The 14,445-nt window shown below is 37.9% G+C and overlaps 1 protein-coding gene across 20 annotated transcripts in view; it reads left to right on the top strand.

Annotated features, from left to right (window-relative positions):
- Positions 1-14,445, top strand: part of COL25A1 (collagen type XXV alpha 1 chain) — a 304,844-nt gene that overhangs the window by 188,612 nt on the left and 101,787 nt on the right. For all 20 annotated transcript variants that reach the window (XM_042050069.1, XM_042050066.1, XM_042050067.1 and 17 more), the window contains 2 exons: positions 12,618-12,644; positions 12,810-12,836. In XM_042050069.1, the coding sequence (XP_041906003.1) occupies positions 12,618-12,644; positions 12,810-12,836 (54 nt within the window). The remainder of the gene's footprint in view (positions 1-12,617; positions 12,645-12,809; positions 12,837-14,445) is intronic.

Below are 14,445 nucleotides of genomic sequence, written 5' to 3'. Positions count from 1 at the left end.
ATTCTTGTACCATTTGATGCTATGCTCTGCTTTCGATGTGTTTTTTCACTTGTATTTTCCCACCCTTTTGTCAGGAATTGCAAAGGAGCCTCTAATGGCAGATTGATGACTTCTCTCAGTACCCTGATAAGTGAATGTAGTTGGGGATAATTAGACTTTTTAGATCTCTGCTCATCAGGCTCTGTCAGACACCAAGAGAAGGCCAGACTCCTACCCCAACTGTGCTACTGTGTTCTTTTACTTACTCTGGTAGGCATGCTTTTGAGTTACTATTTCAGTAACTATCTGGTGCTGAAATAGCAAGATGTTCAGATATTCCATAGCATTTCCTGGAACAGATAATTTATTTCTGATTTTCTTGCTCGATTCAGAAAGTATCAGACTTGAACTCTGTTAATTTTACAATTACTGATTCAGCCTACATTTTGATTTTCTACAAACAGAAAAATAAGAATATTCATTGTACAGAATTCTGTGAAAAGGGCTCTTCATGCAACATAATTATCACCTCTGGATGTCCTTGTAAAATAAATTCTGCTCTTATGAAGGTGGCTTCTTTTACTGAATCTAAAGATCTCCTTTGGGAGTAGCTGTATGCAACAAATAAAGAAAGCTTGGAAGATGGGGTTTGAGAACAGTTTGTTTGACCCAAAACTTGTAGAAGTTGATCTCCTCATTTCATAGTTCGCATAGCAACAATTTATGATACTGTTTTTGTGAAAAAACAAGCCCTAAAATAAGGAAATACATAAACCTAATATTTAAAACTCTAAAAGAAAATATGCATGAGAGCTTTCTATTTGTAGGATGTTACCAACTTTTCTTCAAGGTGGCATCATTCATTTTTGAAAAGAGTTGGGTTTGTTTTAATAAAATAAACATGAAGGTCTGATTCACTGGTGACATATGCCAGTATAAATGTGATGGAGAATTACACATTAGCATTCCATCAATTCATCTAGAAGTTCCAGCTGTCACCAGGGCATAGTCTATCTTCTAACAGCAAGTGAGAAACTGTGAAGCAAAAATTACTTGCAAGCCTTAATTTTGGTAAAGCGTTGCTTAGCTTAACAGAGTACATATGAGTACAAAAAAGCAATTGCAAACTTAGTACTGTGGTTCCATTATGACATTACAAAGGGTTGTCAAAATATAATTAAGGACTCTGAAACATTTCTTGTATTCCTAAATCATTTCTTTATCAAATGACCTTTGTATTTTCTTCCTCTTATTCTACATATGGCAGAAATACACTAGTGTGTTCTGTGTTCTATTAGGGATTATGTCAAAGCAACGTATTGCACTGTGTTCGGGAATATTATATAGTATTTTACTATCCTGCTGCACATGTTTTTAATTTGATATTAAACTCATGCTGGCTTATTGTTTTTAGTGATCTTCGTGCTGTATTTCAGCTTTGAATTCCTGTTCAATTTGTTGCAGATCCCAGTAGTTTCACTAGCTTTAATAAAAAAAAGAAATTAAGAGTTATAAAAATGTGTGTTTCATCAAGCTTATTGTGACTTGAAGATAATGCTGTGATGTCTAAGACATTAGTCTTTTCACAAGGCTTTCAAAATATCAGAGATTCTTTGAAAGCCATTATCAGTTCAGAGACTGGTGATGTTTTGTGCTAGATGCTTGAAAGTTCTGTAAACTTGAGCAGACCTGGGAGATTTGGATCTCAGGCTGCTAGAGAAAACCTTCAAAATTTGTATTTCCCATTATAAAGTGACACTCCTGAACTGAAGTTTTACTTCAAGCAAATTTATATTGTAGTAGAAAAGGTTTAGGTTTTTTATGTTGAACTGATGCTGGCATGAAGAGCTGTGCTGATATGTTACTCTTTCCTGTAAGTGTGAGTCAAGTTTCGAGGAGAGAAGGAAAAAAACCCAGAAAATGCAGCAGTTACTTTCATTAGAGTATTTTGTGTACTGCCAGTAATGTTACTAATGAGCATGGCATGGAAGCGTCCGTTCTGTTTTTGAGCTTTAATTCAGATCGACAATTTCAAAAATGCTTTGTCCGTCCCTGCAATACTGTAGGATTTCCTAATATAGTTTTTTACTGAGATCCATCAGTAACATTCAAGAGCTGTGAGCTGCTGAGAAACATGTAAGAGAATCACGTATTTTCAGAAATACAATCCGGCTATATTGCCCAGTATGTCTGCTAGTGATCATTTGCCAAAAAGAATGAATATCCATTTAAGTATAAATATACATATGTGTCTAATTTCCCCTGAAGATGTTCTGAATTTTGTAGACCATACTATTAGTCTTTGAGCAGAAAACAGTTTTGTTTTTAATAAACTTTATGTTGTCTTAAATCGCTTCCTGCATAAAGATGTTTCCAGCCTTATAGGTTGCAAAAATATATTCAGTCATCTCACTTTTAGATATGTCTGCATATAAAAGTATGTGTATGTTTGTAGTTGATACAAAAACTCATTTGCATTTATCTGGTGTTCCATCTCAAACTTCACAAAGCTGAAAAGTTCTCAAAATAGCTCTATGAAATACATCATTGTAGTTTTCCCCTTTGTGGATAAGGGAATTGGTGAAGATAAATGAAAGACTTAGTTCTTGTAGTGACATTTGTTTGTCTTATTGTGACATAAATATTATTTTATATGCTATGTTTTATGCTTTTCTGTCTGTATACTATTTGATGTTAAATAAATTAATCTGTAATTTAGGCTTGACACATCCCCATCAATACTAGAGTTATGACTTAGAGTGTCAAGTCTTTGCCTCTTTTAAGCAGTGACTTGTAGCTGTGATAGTTCAGAAGCATATGCAGTAACCTAATACTTGCAGGTCACCTCAGGTGGGTTTGTGCAGTGTAGCTTTTATCACAATATTTGTCAGACAGTTCTTGTAAAAAGGTTTTTTTGGGTACCAATGGTACAGAACTTGCAAGGGGGCACAGGAAAGAAAGCAGAATAAGTTCCTCAGAGAAAGGTCTGGTATTTTGCTGAAATAAATTTTCCCCAAGCATTAGCATACTCTGAAGTTTAAAAAGTAATCTAGTTTCTGAAATAATTTCATTGTTCTTAATCTGTGGATGTCTCAGAAGCCTTTCTACTCCTTACACTATTATTTACATGGCTACGGCTTTATACTACTATTTTACTGCCATTTTCTTTTAACCATTCATGATATAAGTAATCGAGCACACATCTTTCACAGTAGCATTTTATAGTAGCATTTGCAGACAACACTAAAGAGATATCTAAATGTTTCTTTGACATTCTACTACCTTGAATGAGAAAATGTCTCCTGTACTGAGTAGCAAAATTTGGAAAAGAAAAACAGTGTATGGACAGTGTGCTGTGCCTTTGAAATACTGAGTGAAACTAAAAGCATTGCTACTGAAACCAGTGTGGAGTCACGACAGTAAATGGAAGAATGGAATTGGCCTTCCCTATTTCAAAGTCTGTGTTAAAATCCCCTTGCTGAAAATAGGTTTAAATACAGCAAATACATGTTAGCTGCAAAACCTTGTTTGGATGTGAGCTGTGCAGGTTTGTTTGTTTACACAAATTCAGCCTTTATTACTTTAAAGTAAACGTGCCTTGATATGATAGCAGGTACAGGCCAAAATTCTTCAAAAAACAACCTTGTTTTGAAACTAGCCCTTTTGTCAAATAGATGAACAGAGAGGGGTGGTTTTTTTGGAATTTCAGTCATCTGTTTCTGTGTAGTTATTACTTTTTTGTAGAGCTGCACCCTGTGCAGCATCTGTTAATGAAGTACATAAATCTCCTAGACTCAGCTGCTGGTCAAAGGAGGATCTGCCTGATAGATATTTGGATGCTATTTTATCACACAGTAGTAATGCAGACAGCAAAGTTGAAATATCCAGAAGGCCAGGGAGCTTGGAAGATGTATTTTGATGACCATAGGTACTTCTCCTGTAGGTAGTGAGTGGTGGTGGTGAATCTCCATTGCTCTGAAACTCCCCCCTTCCCTTGCTTTCATCCTTTGTCTGTTTTCTCCAAAATATTTGAAGTTCAACCTGCCATCCTCATTGAAAAGGTTGTTTTAAGTCAAACATGAAAAGATTAAATGAGCAAAGGGCACTGTCATTTCAGCTGAATCATCTACCAGGCTAGTAAACAATCAGGGAAGCACCAGAGGTGTTTGAATTACAGAAGCCACTGTTCAGGTTTTAGGTTAAAAAATAGCTGAAACATTGGAATATGAACTACTGTTCCCACTGAGGAGCTTTTTTCTTACTAAGCTTTTAGGAATAAATGAGAGAGCTGGCCTATGAATAAAAATCTACCAAAGGAAGTATAAAAAGTACTTAATGGTGAATTTTTTATCTCAAAAACTGGAAAAAGGATTTCATGAGTTTGATTGGCAAAATACGTGGTTTTTTTTTTCTTTTCAATTTCTATTGTGTTAGGAAAGAAAGCCAGAATGTAATTTTATAATCCCAAAGCAGTTTTATAAGCCCTAAATTTCCCTGCACTATATTGGTCTTTCTTTTAAGAATCTTCTTTCTTTTTTGTTTTTAATTTTCTTTTCCTCAAATTTTTATTTAATTCTAGGGCATATTAATTGCTTCCATAAAGTAGAATGTTGTGATTAAGTTCAAGGCATCAATGCCCGAAGTATCTCCTTAGACCAGGGTGCCAGAAGTATATGAGTATTTTTGAGCAAAATAGCTCTGTATTTGTACATTCTGCTTATTGGCTGCTTATGGGTGCAGTTCCCACTGGCTAGTGCAGAAGACTCCTCTGGAGTGGTACTATGCCACTGTTATTTTAATAAATGGAGTTAACAGGAGGTTAAGGAGTGCTAGTTACTTTTCCCCATTTGTTTCATATCCCTTTCAATGTTCGATGCAAAATAAAAGGCATGAAATCTGTAGAAATAAAAACAGTTTAGAGCTATAAAATTTTTCCTGCTTCAATAGTTTGACATAAAAATAATGCAGTTCTTCTAAAGAAAAGGTGGATCAATTAGTGTTGAAAAATCTTTGCACTCTAGTTCTTGTTGTTGTAAAATTTGAAGGTAGCCTTTAATTCTTCTTTGTCTTCCTGTTTACCAAGCATTACTTTTATAGATTTTTAATTCATTGAATTCCTGTGGCATCATTGCTGTTGAATATAGTGAATACTTATTAAAAAAGGTACAAGACACTAAATCAACTACACTTTCTTTTATTATCGAATCTTACAAGCTATTGAATCTTACCAAGAATCCCATGACTTAAAATAAGTATTTTCTTCTATTGACAGCAGACTCATTTTTGTCTATCCCATAGCTACCATGCTATATATTCACTTTTCTGTTCCTTGTGACATAACCACTCAACTATTGAGTGAATGCTGATATAGAAATGCAGCATTGTTTTTTAAAACCCACCAGCAGCATGCTCTCACACACACATGGACACACACACAAAAGTATGGATATTCCTAATGGAGAGGGGATAAAAGAAAATTCTGCTGTATAGTCATTTAGTACAGGATCAAGTGGGGAAAAAAAGAAGAAGAGGAAGAAGTGGGGAGGCTCTATGAAGGTAAAGGAGTGCAGAACAGCCTACCTGAGTTACTGGAGGATGAGGAGTTAATCTTGTTCATACTATACTTTTTAGCAGGGCCTGTTATGATAGTGCAGGGTTACTGGTTTTTAACTAAAAGAGGGTAGATTGAGACTAGATATATAGAGAAGAAATTTTTTACAATGAGGATGGCAAAAAACTGGCACAGGTTGCCGAGACAAATGGTGGATGCCTCATTCCTGGAAACACTCAAGGTCAGGTTGGATAGGCAACTTGTTGACCAGCGACCTGTTCAAGTTGATGTTCCTGCTCATTGTAGGGGGGATGGACTAAATGACCTTTAAACCCTTCCAACCCAAACTGTTTGGTGAGTCTAAGATAGCATGTGATGCTTTTTCAGGTCTCAGGTGGACTCTAACGAGTCAGGGATCTGCTGGAGGATGGGTGGAAGAGTAGGAAGCCTCAACCAGTCTGTATCAAAAATGTCTCATTTTTGAGATCTTTTATAAACCAAATATTGAACACTGAAGCTGATACGATGTTGTCATTAAAAATATTGTTAAAAATCATAGCTTGAACTTCAAAAAATCCTGAGACTGTGGTGGAAATATAACAGTAATAGTAAAAAAAGCTCCCTGTTCAGTCTGTGTTCTGAATTTTGATTCTGTAGGGCCCACATCAGTTGTTTTATTATGTCTTCCTGCATTTCTGCGTGCCAGCCAAAAATTTCTGTGTTTCTGTGTTTTTGAAGTAACCAAGAGATTGTGTTTTTTTCTTCCTTGCAGTCTTCCTTCCTTCCTGCTATTAAAATCAGAAACTCTGGTTGTTTTCTTATAACATGAGAGATACAGAAGTATTAGGTTTTCTCATCTGTCCTCTTTTACCAGCTTACAAGAATGGAATTTCCTTGTGGTGTTTTTTTACAGCATTGCATCAAATCTCTAACATCATCAGTAAATTTCTGCTCATCTAACCAAGTAGGAGAATAGGAAGGTGCACTGTGGACAAGGCAACGAGGGCCAAGATTCAGGAAATACATGTATTGCAGTGCATTGAGCAGTAGGTGAACGTCAGAAGGCTTCTGACTTTACCAGAAGCCATTTTCTTTTCTTTAAGAATGTGCCAGTTTTTTCTGTCACTGTAAAATTGGTCTTACTGGCACATACAGCAGCTGCTTGACTCACAAGAAACAGCAGGTTCGAATCACAATGTTTACTTAAATTAATTTGTGGAAATAGTAAAGCTGATCCTTGTTTTTTCATGCTCAGGCTACGGGTACGTAGTCACATACCCTCTGTACCATGGAACCTTTGTAGGACCCTTTGTGTTGTTCTGTAGGTTTTCAAAGAAAAACATTATGTTTGTCTGTAGAAGGAAGGGAAAGGGGAGGAGAAGATGCCAGTCTTACTGATTAATCAAAGTAAGAAAGTATGTCAGTGTGAGGAAGAGGAGATGCCCTTCAGCATCTCCTTGCCTGGGACACTGGGCCTTGTGCTTCTTCCTGGGCACTGGATTAGTTAGTCAGCTGTGACCCTTCTGTAGCTTCTAATGTGAGCTGATGGTTTTTGTGAGCAGCATTACAAATTTCAAAAAAAGCACGCCATCCCAACATCAGCAAGAGCACTGCATGAGAAATCAATGTCTAAATTACAGTCTAAATGGTTTCTTTACATATTTTGGGTAGACTGTGTTCTCCTGCCTGTAATTTATAAACTTGTCTGGTTTATATATTGCTATAAATCACTGACTTCTGAATACAGTTGTTTGAATTTACAGCAGGAGTCATTTAGAATTTGCTGTTGTGAATGTTAACTGAGCTGTTTATCTAGATTGCTGTATAAATCCATTTTATATTTCTCAGCTTAAATAATTTACATAATGTTTTTTAAGTCAGTCACCATTATTGTGTCAAAAATTCAGGTTTCTTTTTCTCTGCTTAGGATATTTTAACAAAAACTTTAGACTATACGGGGAGGAAATGAAAGTAAGAGTCTTTTTAGAGGTGGTTGGTTGAAGTTTTCATTGTAAGTCAGTCATATTACAGGGGAAGAATAAAACATGTAAAAAGAAGGGACTTCAGCAGTAGAAACTATTCAGATTCACTGAAAATTCTTCTGAGTACTTGCAAAATTGATGCAAGGTGAAATGTTGGCATTGTAAACTAGCATATATAAACACTGGCTGAAAACATGGCCAAGTTCAGCTGATGCCAAAACCACACTGCTCAGTAGTTCAGAGCTTGCATAGTGGACACAAGACTGAAATGAGTGTAGGAACTTTGAAATAGTTATGAAACACAGTGGTGTTTCATAACACTCTGTATAACCTCCTATGATTCACCATATCTGATCCTAATATTTTGTAGCAATTATAGGATAAACTTGGGACTGTTGTTCCAGTCAGATTCTTGTAATTTATCAAAGTCATGAGTCAGGTTTCAAAGAAAGAAAGTTTGACCTCTGTATCTGATTATTTTGTTGTTATGTGCTAAAGCCACCTTTTACCCTCAAAGTAATCTGCGGTATTGAATTAACTTAGGCAATATATGGCGTGCTGTTTAGTTGTGAAAACATGATTCAACTAAGCTGGCAAATTGATTCCCTTTTTGGATTTGTCTCGATGACACTGGAATAGCTGGCTCACTTTTCTGCTCCTCTCTGCAAGGCTGCTGTTCCCTTGGGCTGCCAGTCACACTGTGGGTGCTGTAGTTGCTGGTAGGGATGACTGCACTGTATGCTCTTTGATCCCAAATGACAATGAAGGCTGAAACTTGCAAACTACATTCAGTCTTCCAGCTGCCAGCTTGCTTTAGCCTGTGGCTGTTGTGGTGCAAATGTAGGAAAGAGTGACTGTGTCTGAAAAGTTACTATTACCTGTGTCTTCCGCGGTAGCTCTGTGTGATGGGAGCTGTCAAGTTTGACATGTCCTGTTCCTTAGGAGCTGTGAAGGGGGATGATCCCAGTGGGACCTGGGACTGTCACAGTCCAGCTGATTCTGTTGGTTGGTTGTCACCAGCTTGTGCTGTGGACTGGCAGGTCCTTTTTACAGAGGCACCATATGTGCTGTCTAACAGTCAGGAAAAATCTGCATTCCTCTGTCCTGACTGTGGAGCTTTCTACAGAACCTTCAACATGGCTGTTTCTTTGAACCCTGTACTGAGAATCCCCAACTATTTTCAGTTCTACTGTCCTATCAATGCTTGGAGCCTTTTGGGTGAGTTTGCAGCAGAACTTCCTGTATTATGACTGAAGGCAGGTCTGTAGCAATAGGAATATGGAGAAAATATATCTGTAAGAGAATTTTGATAATTATGAGTGTTTGTAAAACCAATATAAGTCAACTATTGGCTTTTTAAGAGGTCTCTGAATCTAACTTTTGCAAAACTATATAGGTGGCAGTGGCCTCAAGGGTAGGATACAAAATTAGCATCTTTCAGGGAATGAATTATAAAATTCCAGCTGTGTGAAAAAAATCATGCTGATCACAGTTAATTCTAAGGGAATCTTTTCTGTTGAAGACTGCAAGGATCAGTCTCCTGTTTTCTAGTACTGCATTCTCTTGCCCTTCTATTCTATTCTGGAAAATTTCATCAGAGAATGGAAATGGGATTTTGATAGCAAAAAAGGGGAAAAAAGAAAAAGGGGTCACGTGTTGGTAATCCTGAACATAGCTGTTCTTTGGACTTGACCCTGATTTCAGCTTTGTTCTTGGCTGGCAGGTGCCTGGAGGCCTTTCAGTCTGCTTTAGGAGACCTCGTTTTAAAAACAGTAGTATTTTTCGCCTAATTATGAATGCAGATTTTGCATGTGTTTGAGATTTACAAGGCCTTGCTTATGTGAAACAGGCTATAAACTCTCCTTGGAAACGTATAGTAGTCTGGAGTAGATAATTGCACTTTGAGAAAAGAGCCTCTGTTTCCAGTGAAAACACTGTAAAGTTATTTCAGAAATGCTCTGACCTCAGACGTTTCATATAACTTACACAAAATGCTTTCACATTTGTTCGGCAGCTCACGGTTTGATCTCTGCCATCTCATAAACGAAAGCACAGAAGTCTCCCCGGGAAAAAAGCAGCAAGTCTATGCTGTGGCCTACAAAACTAGTGTTATTTTACTCACTCTGTGCTTTGTGTCTGTACCCTTAAACAGAAGAAACCTTGCCCTCCTTTAAACAAATCTGTCTCCTAATCACACCCCACCCCCACAAACCCAACTTCTCCTCAGATTTTTCTTCCTCCCTGCCTCCACTCAGTGTACATACACTAATAAACTCTGCAGTAGAAGCCTTGGGAGAATTTCTCAGCACAAATGGAAAGAAGATGTCAAAGGCTGAGGATAGGAATTTTCTGTTTAAAGTTGCAAAAACAATAGAGGACAATTGAAACAGTGGGGGAAAAGCCAGAGATGGGTGAATGAGCCATGAAAGTATTGCATTAATTTTTATTTTCAAGAAACCCCACTGGTTCTCTTCACTTGCATCCAAAAGAGCTATTTTAGTTTGCAATTGTTTGTTTGTTTTTCAAGACTCTTGTGGAAAGCAAAAACATTGAAAATACAAGGGAAGAAACTTGTGAGAATGTTCACACCAGAAGTGCTTTTGTGGGCTTTTGGAAAGCTGTTTTTAACTCCTGGTACAGTAACCTTGTCAGATACATGTGAAGACTTACATGAAAAATTTGTGGGCTGGAAAGGTGACTTGATAGAGATGATGGTATATGCCACTTAGGGAGAGAAAACACCGAACAATGAGACACAAAACTAATTCTGATTATGATGTGCACAGGTCATTTTCAGAAAATCCTGCACAGAAAAAGGAGGGAAAAAAAAGAGATATATGATTCAGTCTTACTAAAAAACATGTATGGGTATGAACTGTGCTTTGAGAGAACTCTGAACGGTGGAAAATAGGCAGGGTAGGGGCAGGGGCTGCTTGTGCAGCTGGAGATGGCTGAACATACTGCCAGCAGTTGTACCAGGGAGACAGTGCAGTAGCCCTGCAGATCTGGTGGCTGAACCGCTCATGTGAGCTCTAAATTGTTTCTGTTTCAGTGAGCCAGCTTAGTTCAGGCAGCTGATGTGATCTCTCCTGTCTTAGCTTCTACCAACAGGCAGAGCTGTGGCAAGCACCCCTCAGAAAAGTTATGAGCCAAAACCCATCAGAAGCAGGGCCACTCTTGGGCATAAGAATGGCATTGAGCATCTAAATGAAGGCAGCAACAGCTCCCGCAAGACAACATCTGTTTACAGTCTCAGTCATGTCATGTTATCTATAATTTCATGCCTAAGGCCCAAGAAATTGGATTCTGACTGTAGCAGATAGGGGTCATGCTATTTGCACTTTGCAGCCAGTAAGATATTCAGAGCCAGTAATGGCTTGATAATTCAAGGAGGTAGAACATGTGAGCACAGCCTTTCACTTGTGCTCAGCGTTCACTATGGAAAAGGCAGCAACAGCCAGCACTGAGTTTAGTTCTTCCCATCTAGCAATTACTGTGTTACTGATGGTATGAGTTTGCAAATTCACAAGCTCTGTGGCATGTATGTGAAAGTTTTAAAGCAGACCTGCTGTGCTGTAATGTCACATCACAGTACTTGTATGTGGGGACTGTAGCTAAAAGTAGACAGGGCTGCGTGTAGTTTTTGGTATGTATTTCTGTGAACACGTGAACTGGGAAAGGACAGTAAAAGTATAAAAAAAAAAAACCAGATGGAGAGACCTTAAAGGTGCAGCTAGGTTGTATTTATTCATTAAATTATTTTGTTTAATTTGTTTTTAAAGAGGCTAAGTGCTTGCAGGGCAACACAAAGTGGGCGGGGGTCATAGTTAATTGAGCAGATAGTTTCCACTCAGCCGGCAGTGAGCGCTGTCCTGCCTGAAGGAGTCGTAGGGACATCAGGAGGCAGACTTGTTTCTTTGTCCTTGGCAGCAGACAGAAGACATGGCAGACCATGGAAGGAGAGGCATATGCTTTAACTCCTTGAAATATTTAGCAGCAGATGCTCTTCTCTGGCATGCATCAGAAGCCCTTAAAACTAAGCAGAAAACTGGCTACAACAGGGATTCTCAAAGACTTTCCTGTGGTTGATCAAGTCTTTAATACACAGCAGACTGACCTCCATTCCACTGCATTTATGTGAACCACGTGAATTTTTGCCCGTGTTGTTGGAGACAATCTCTTCTTGTTCTGCATGCGTACACCCTCACAAACACACACACTGCCACACACTTTCTTTGTGTTATTAACAGTGAACCATGCTAGCTGGAATGGCTCCTTCTTTGTTTACAGCTGCTTTCATATGTATCTCAGGTCCTTCTTTGTAATGAAACGCCTGCATATCTTTTAGAAAGCTGGAGGTAGAGTCTGCACTGTCTCAGCAGCGAGTTTTCTGCAGACTGATGGCGTTTTTGTTCACAAGATACTAACCTGAAAAACAAGTGGTTTAGAAATCTGCTGCTAGCTTTCTGGAAAGTGCTCAATAAAAATAGAATATTTGTGATTCCATATTTGTGATTCTGTCACTTTACTGTTTGTTGGGTGGTAAGTAACAAAAAGTTATACTCCTGCAAAATCATGTTACACAAAGAGCTCATTTTGACTAAACAGTATGCTTGAGACTAAACATCAGTATTGCCAAAAAAAGGAATGAAAACACTAATTTTAGATTTCCTAATCTATTTTTCTTTGGCAATCTAAGACAAGGAGGGTGCCAAAATACAGGACAGATTTATATGTATTTGAATTCATTAAGTGCACTTGCAAAGAACTTTTACAGTCTTAGAAGACTTTTATTATCTGATAGGAGATAAACTATTGTCCCTAAGTGAAATCAGTAGAAATTTTGCCATTTCAGGCATAGTTTTGCTTGTCTAAGTAGACTGATTCAACACACAGTATTAGCAAACTCTTCAAGGAATAGCATGCAGTTCCTATTATTAGTAGAGTGAAGAAGCCGTCTCTGGAATAGCCCGGGCATTTGGAGTTAAAAATTTTAAGGAAATACATAGTTGGGAAGAAATTGCAGGTTGGCGCAGACCTGTTTCTTGCTGCATCCCAGGACTTCATCAGTATCAGTAATTAATCTTTGCCTTTGTTTCTTTCAGGGCCCTCCTGGTCCAAAAGGCGAGAAGGTGAGTTGATGTTCGGGTGATTCTTACAAGGTGACTGGAAAGCCCTCCCAGCATGAACTCAAGAGACCGTTTGTATTGATGCAGTGAAATGTTAGATTATGTAAGAGAGCTGGGTAGCACACAGATGCTGTGTTAAACCTATCATCTCATCTTTCCACTTTGCAGGGAGATCAAGGTGATCAGGGCCCTCGGGTAAGCATCTTAAAAAAAATGTTACACTTCCCCTTCGCTGAGTAGGCAATTAGCCTTTAGCGCAAAACTAAATTAAAATACACTGTCTGAGCTAATTATGCTTATTAGCTGCATTTACCCTGCATGTTGAAGTGTCTGCAGGACAGTAATCTGAACGTGAGCAGGTAGTGTCTGGGAAGATTTGAGTGATTCCATAGGGTACAGTTTCCATTATGAGTGGATGCAGGTTTCACAGTGATTTTGCTCTGCTGTATAAAGCTGGCTTTCCTAACCAAACCATTCAGTTTCCCCAGCAATGTGTTCACGCCATGCATGGGCTTCCACAATGCAGAGGGCCAGGGGGTTTCTAATAAATGTATTTCTGGATTTCATGTAAAATGTAGCTAATATTTAGTGAATTATAAACAAATATAATGTATGCATGTATTAGCTTTTTTCTCTGACATATATGTATTTAATATTTTTAATAATAGCAATATTATCACCTTGTAGTTACAATCCAGACAGAACATGGTTTAATTTAGGAAATGTAAAGGTTCTTTTAATTTCTAAATATCATGTTTATTTTAACAGAGAAATAGAGGAATACAGGAGTGTAAGTTCAAATGGATTGGCTGTGCTAGTTCACTCTTCTTTACATCTGTGCTTCATTAGAAAACGCTTGGTTACATTGTTCAGATAATATAGTACCTCTCTTCAGTTACATGTTTATAATTTTTTCCATAACAGTATGTTCCATGGATTATTTTCTTCTGTTAACTATGTTAAATATTTTGAATTTGCACCCTTATTTTATTCTACTGTTTTGTTTCATATAATTTGATTTAATTGGATTTTAAATTTTTTCAGTCAGTAAGATTATCTAAAGTCACAACATGCTTTTACAGCTGATTTTGATGTTCTATTAACTACCAAGGTGTCCTGTTATGCTTGGTGCTAGGGCTGCACATCATAAAGACAGCAGCCTGAGAGTGAACAGCTTTAAATATTATTTCAGTTGAAACTCAATAAGAAGAGTTGGAAAACTACTCAAATAAATAAAAGAAAGTAGAGAGAAACAGCAAGAGCAACGTGCTTTTTTTCTAAGCTAACTAATACATGAACTAAAGGTTCTGAATAATTAAAAAATTTCCTTTTAACTTCTAAGCAAATTTAGTATCTCTCAGAGGCCATAGTGGGCTGGTATTTTGTCTGGTTCTGTGCTACAGAGCTTCATGGGGAATGTGAGGAGAGAGATGGCAGGGAAGCAGAGCAGTGCCGTGCCTGTGGCTTAGGAGAGGATGCTCCGTTCAGGTGGCATAAGACAGGCCCATGTGTAAGTGCTTGCACTAAGTGGCCTTACATGCTGAAGGATGCATGTTCTTACATTCACAACTGTGGCCTTAGGTTCAAAAGAACAGGAGAGAACATTTGATGGAAGTATCAGAGAGGGATGCAATAACAAATACGGAAGAGCAACGTTGGGAAGAATATTACATAAGTGAGGATAAGAATCTGGAATTATGACTGTTGGAGAAGCTTCCAGGGAAAGACCCAGAGGTCTGAACACTGGCGAACAAATGAAGTGGTATCAACACAAGGGAATGATGATGCAGGTATCTTGGCAAAA

The sequence above is a fragment of the Corvus kubaryi genome, unplaced genomic scaffold (assembly GCF_017639235.1).
Source record: "Corvus kubaryi isolate FWS band 111438036 unplaced genomic scaffold, C.kubaryi_AGA036_p1.0 71, whole genome shotgun sequence".
Classification (NCBI taxonomy): domain Eukaryota; kingdom Metazoa; phylum Chordata; class Aves; order Passeriformes; family Corvidae; genus Corvus; species Corvus kubaryi.
The sequence above is the reverse complement of the archived record's forward strand: the minus strand, read 5'-3'. Positions and strand labels throughout refer to the sequence as shown.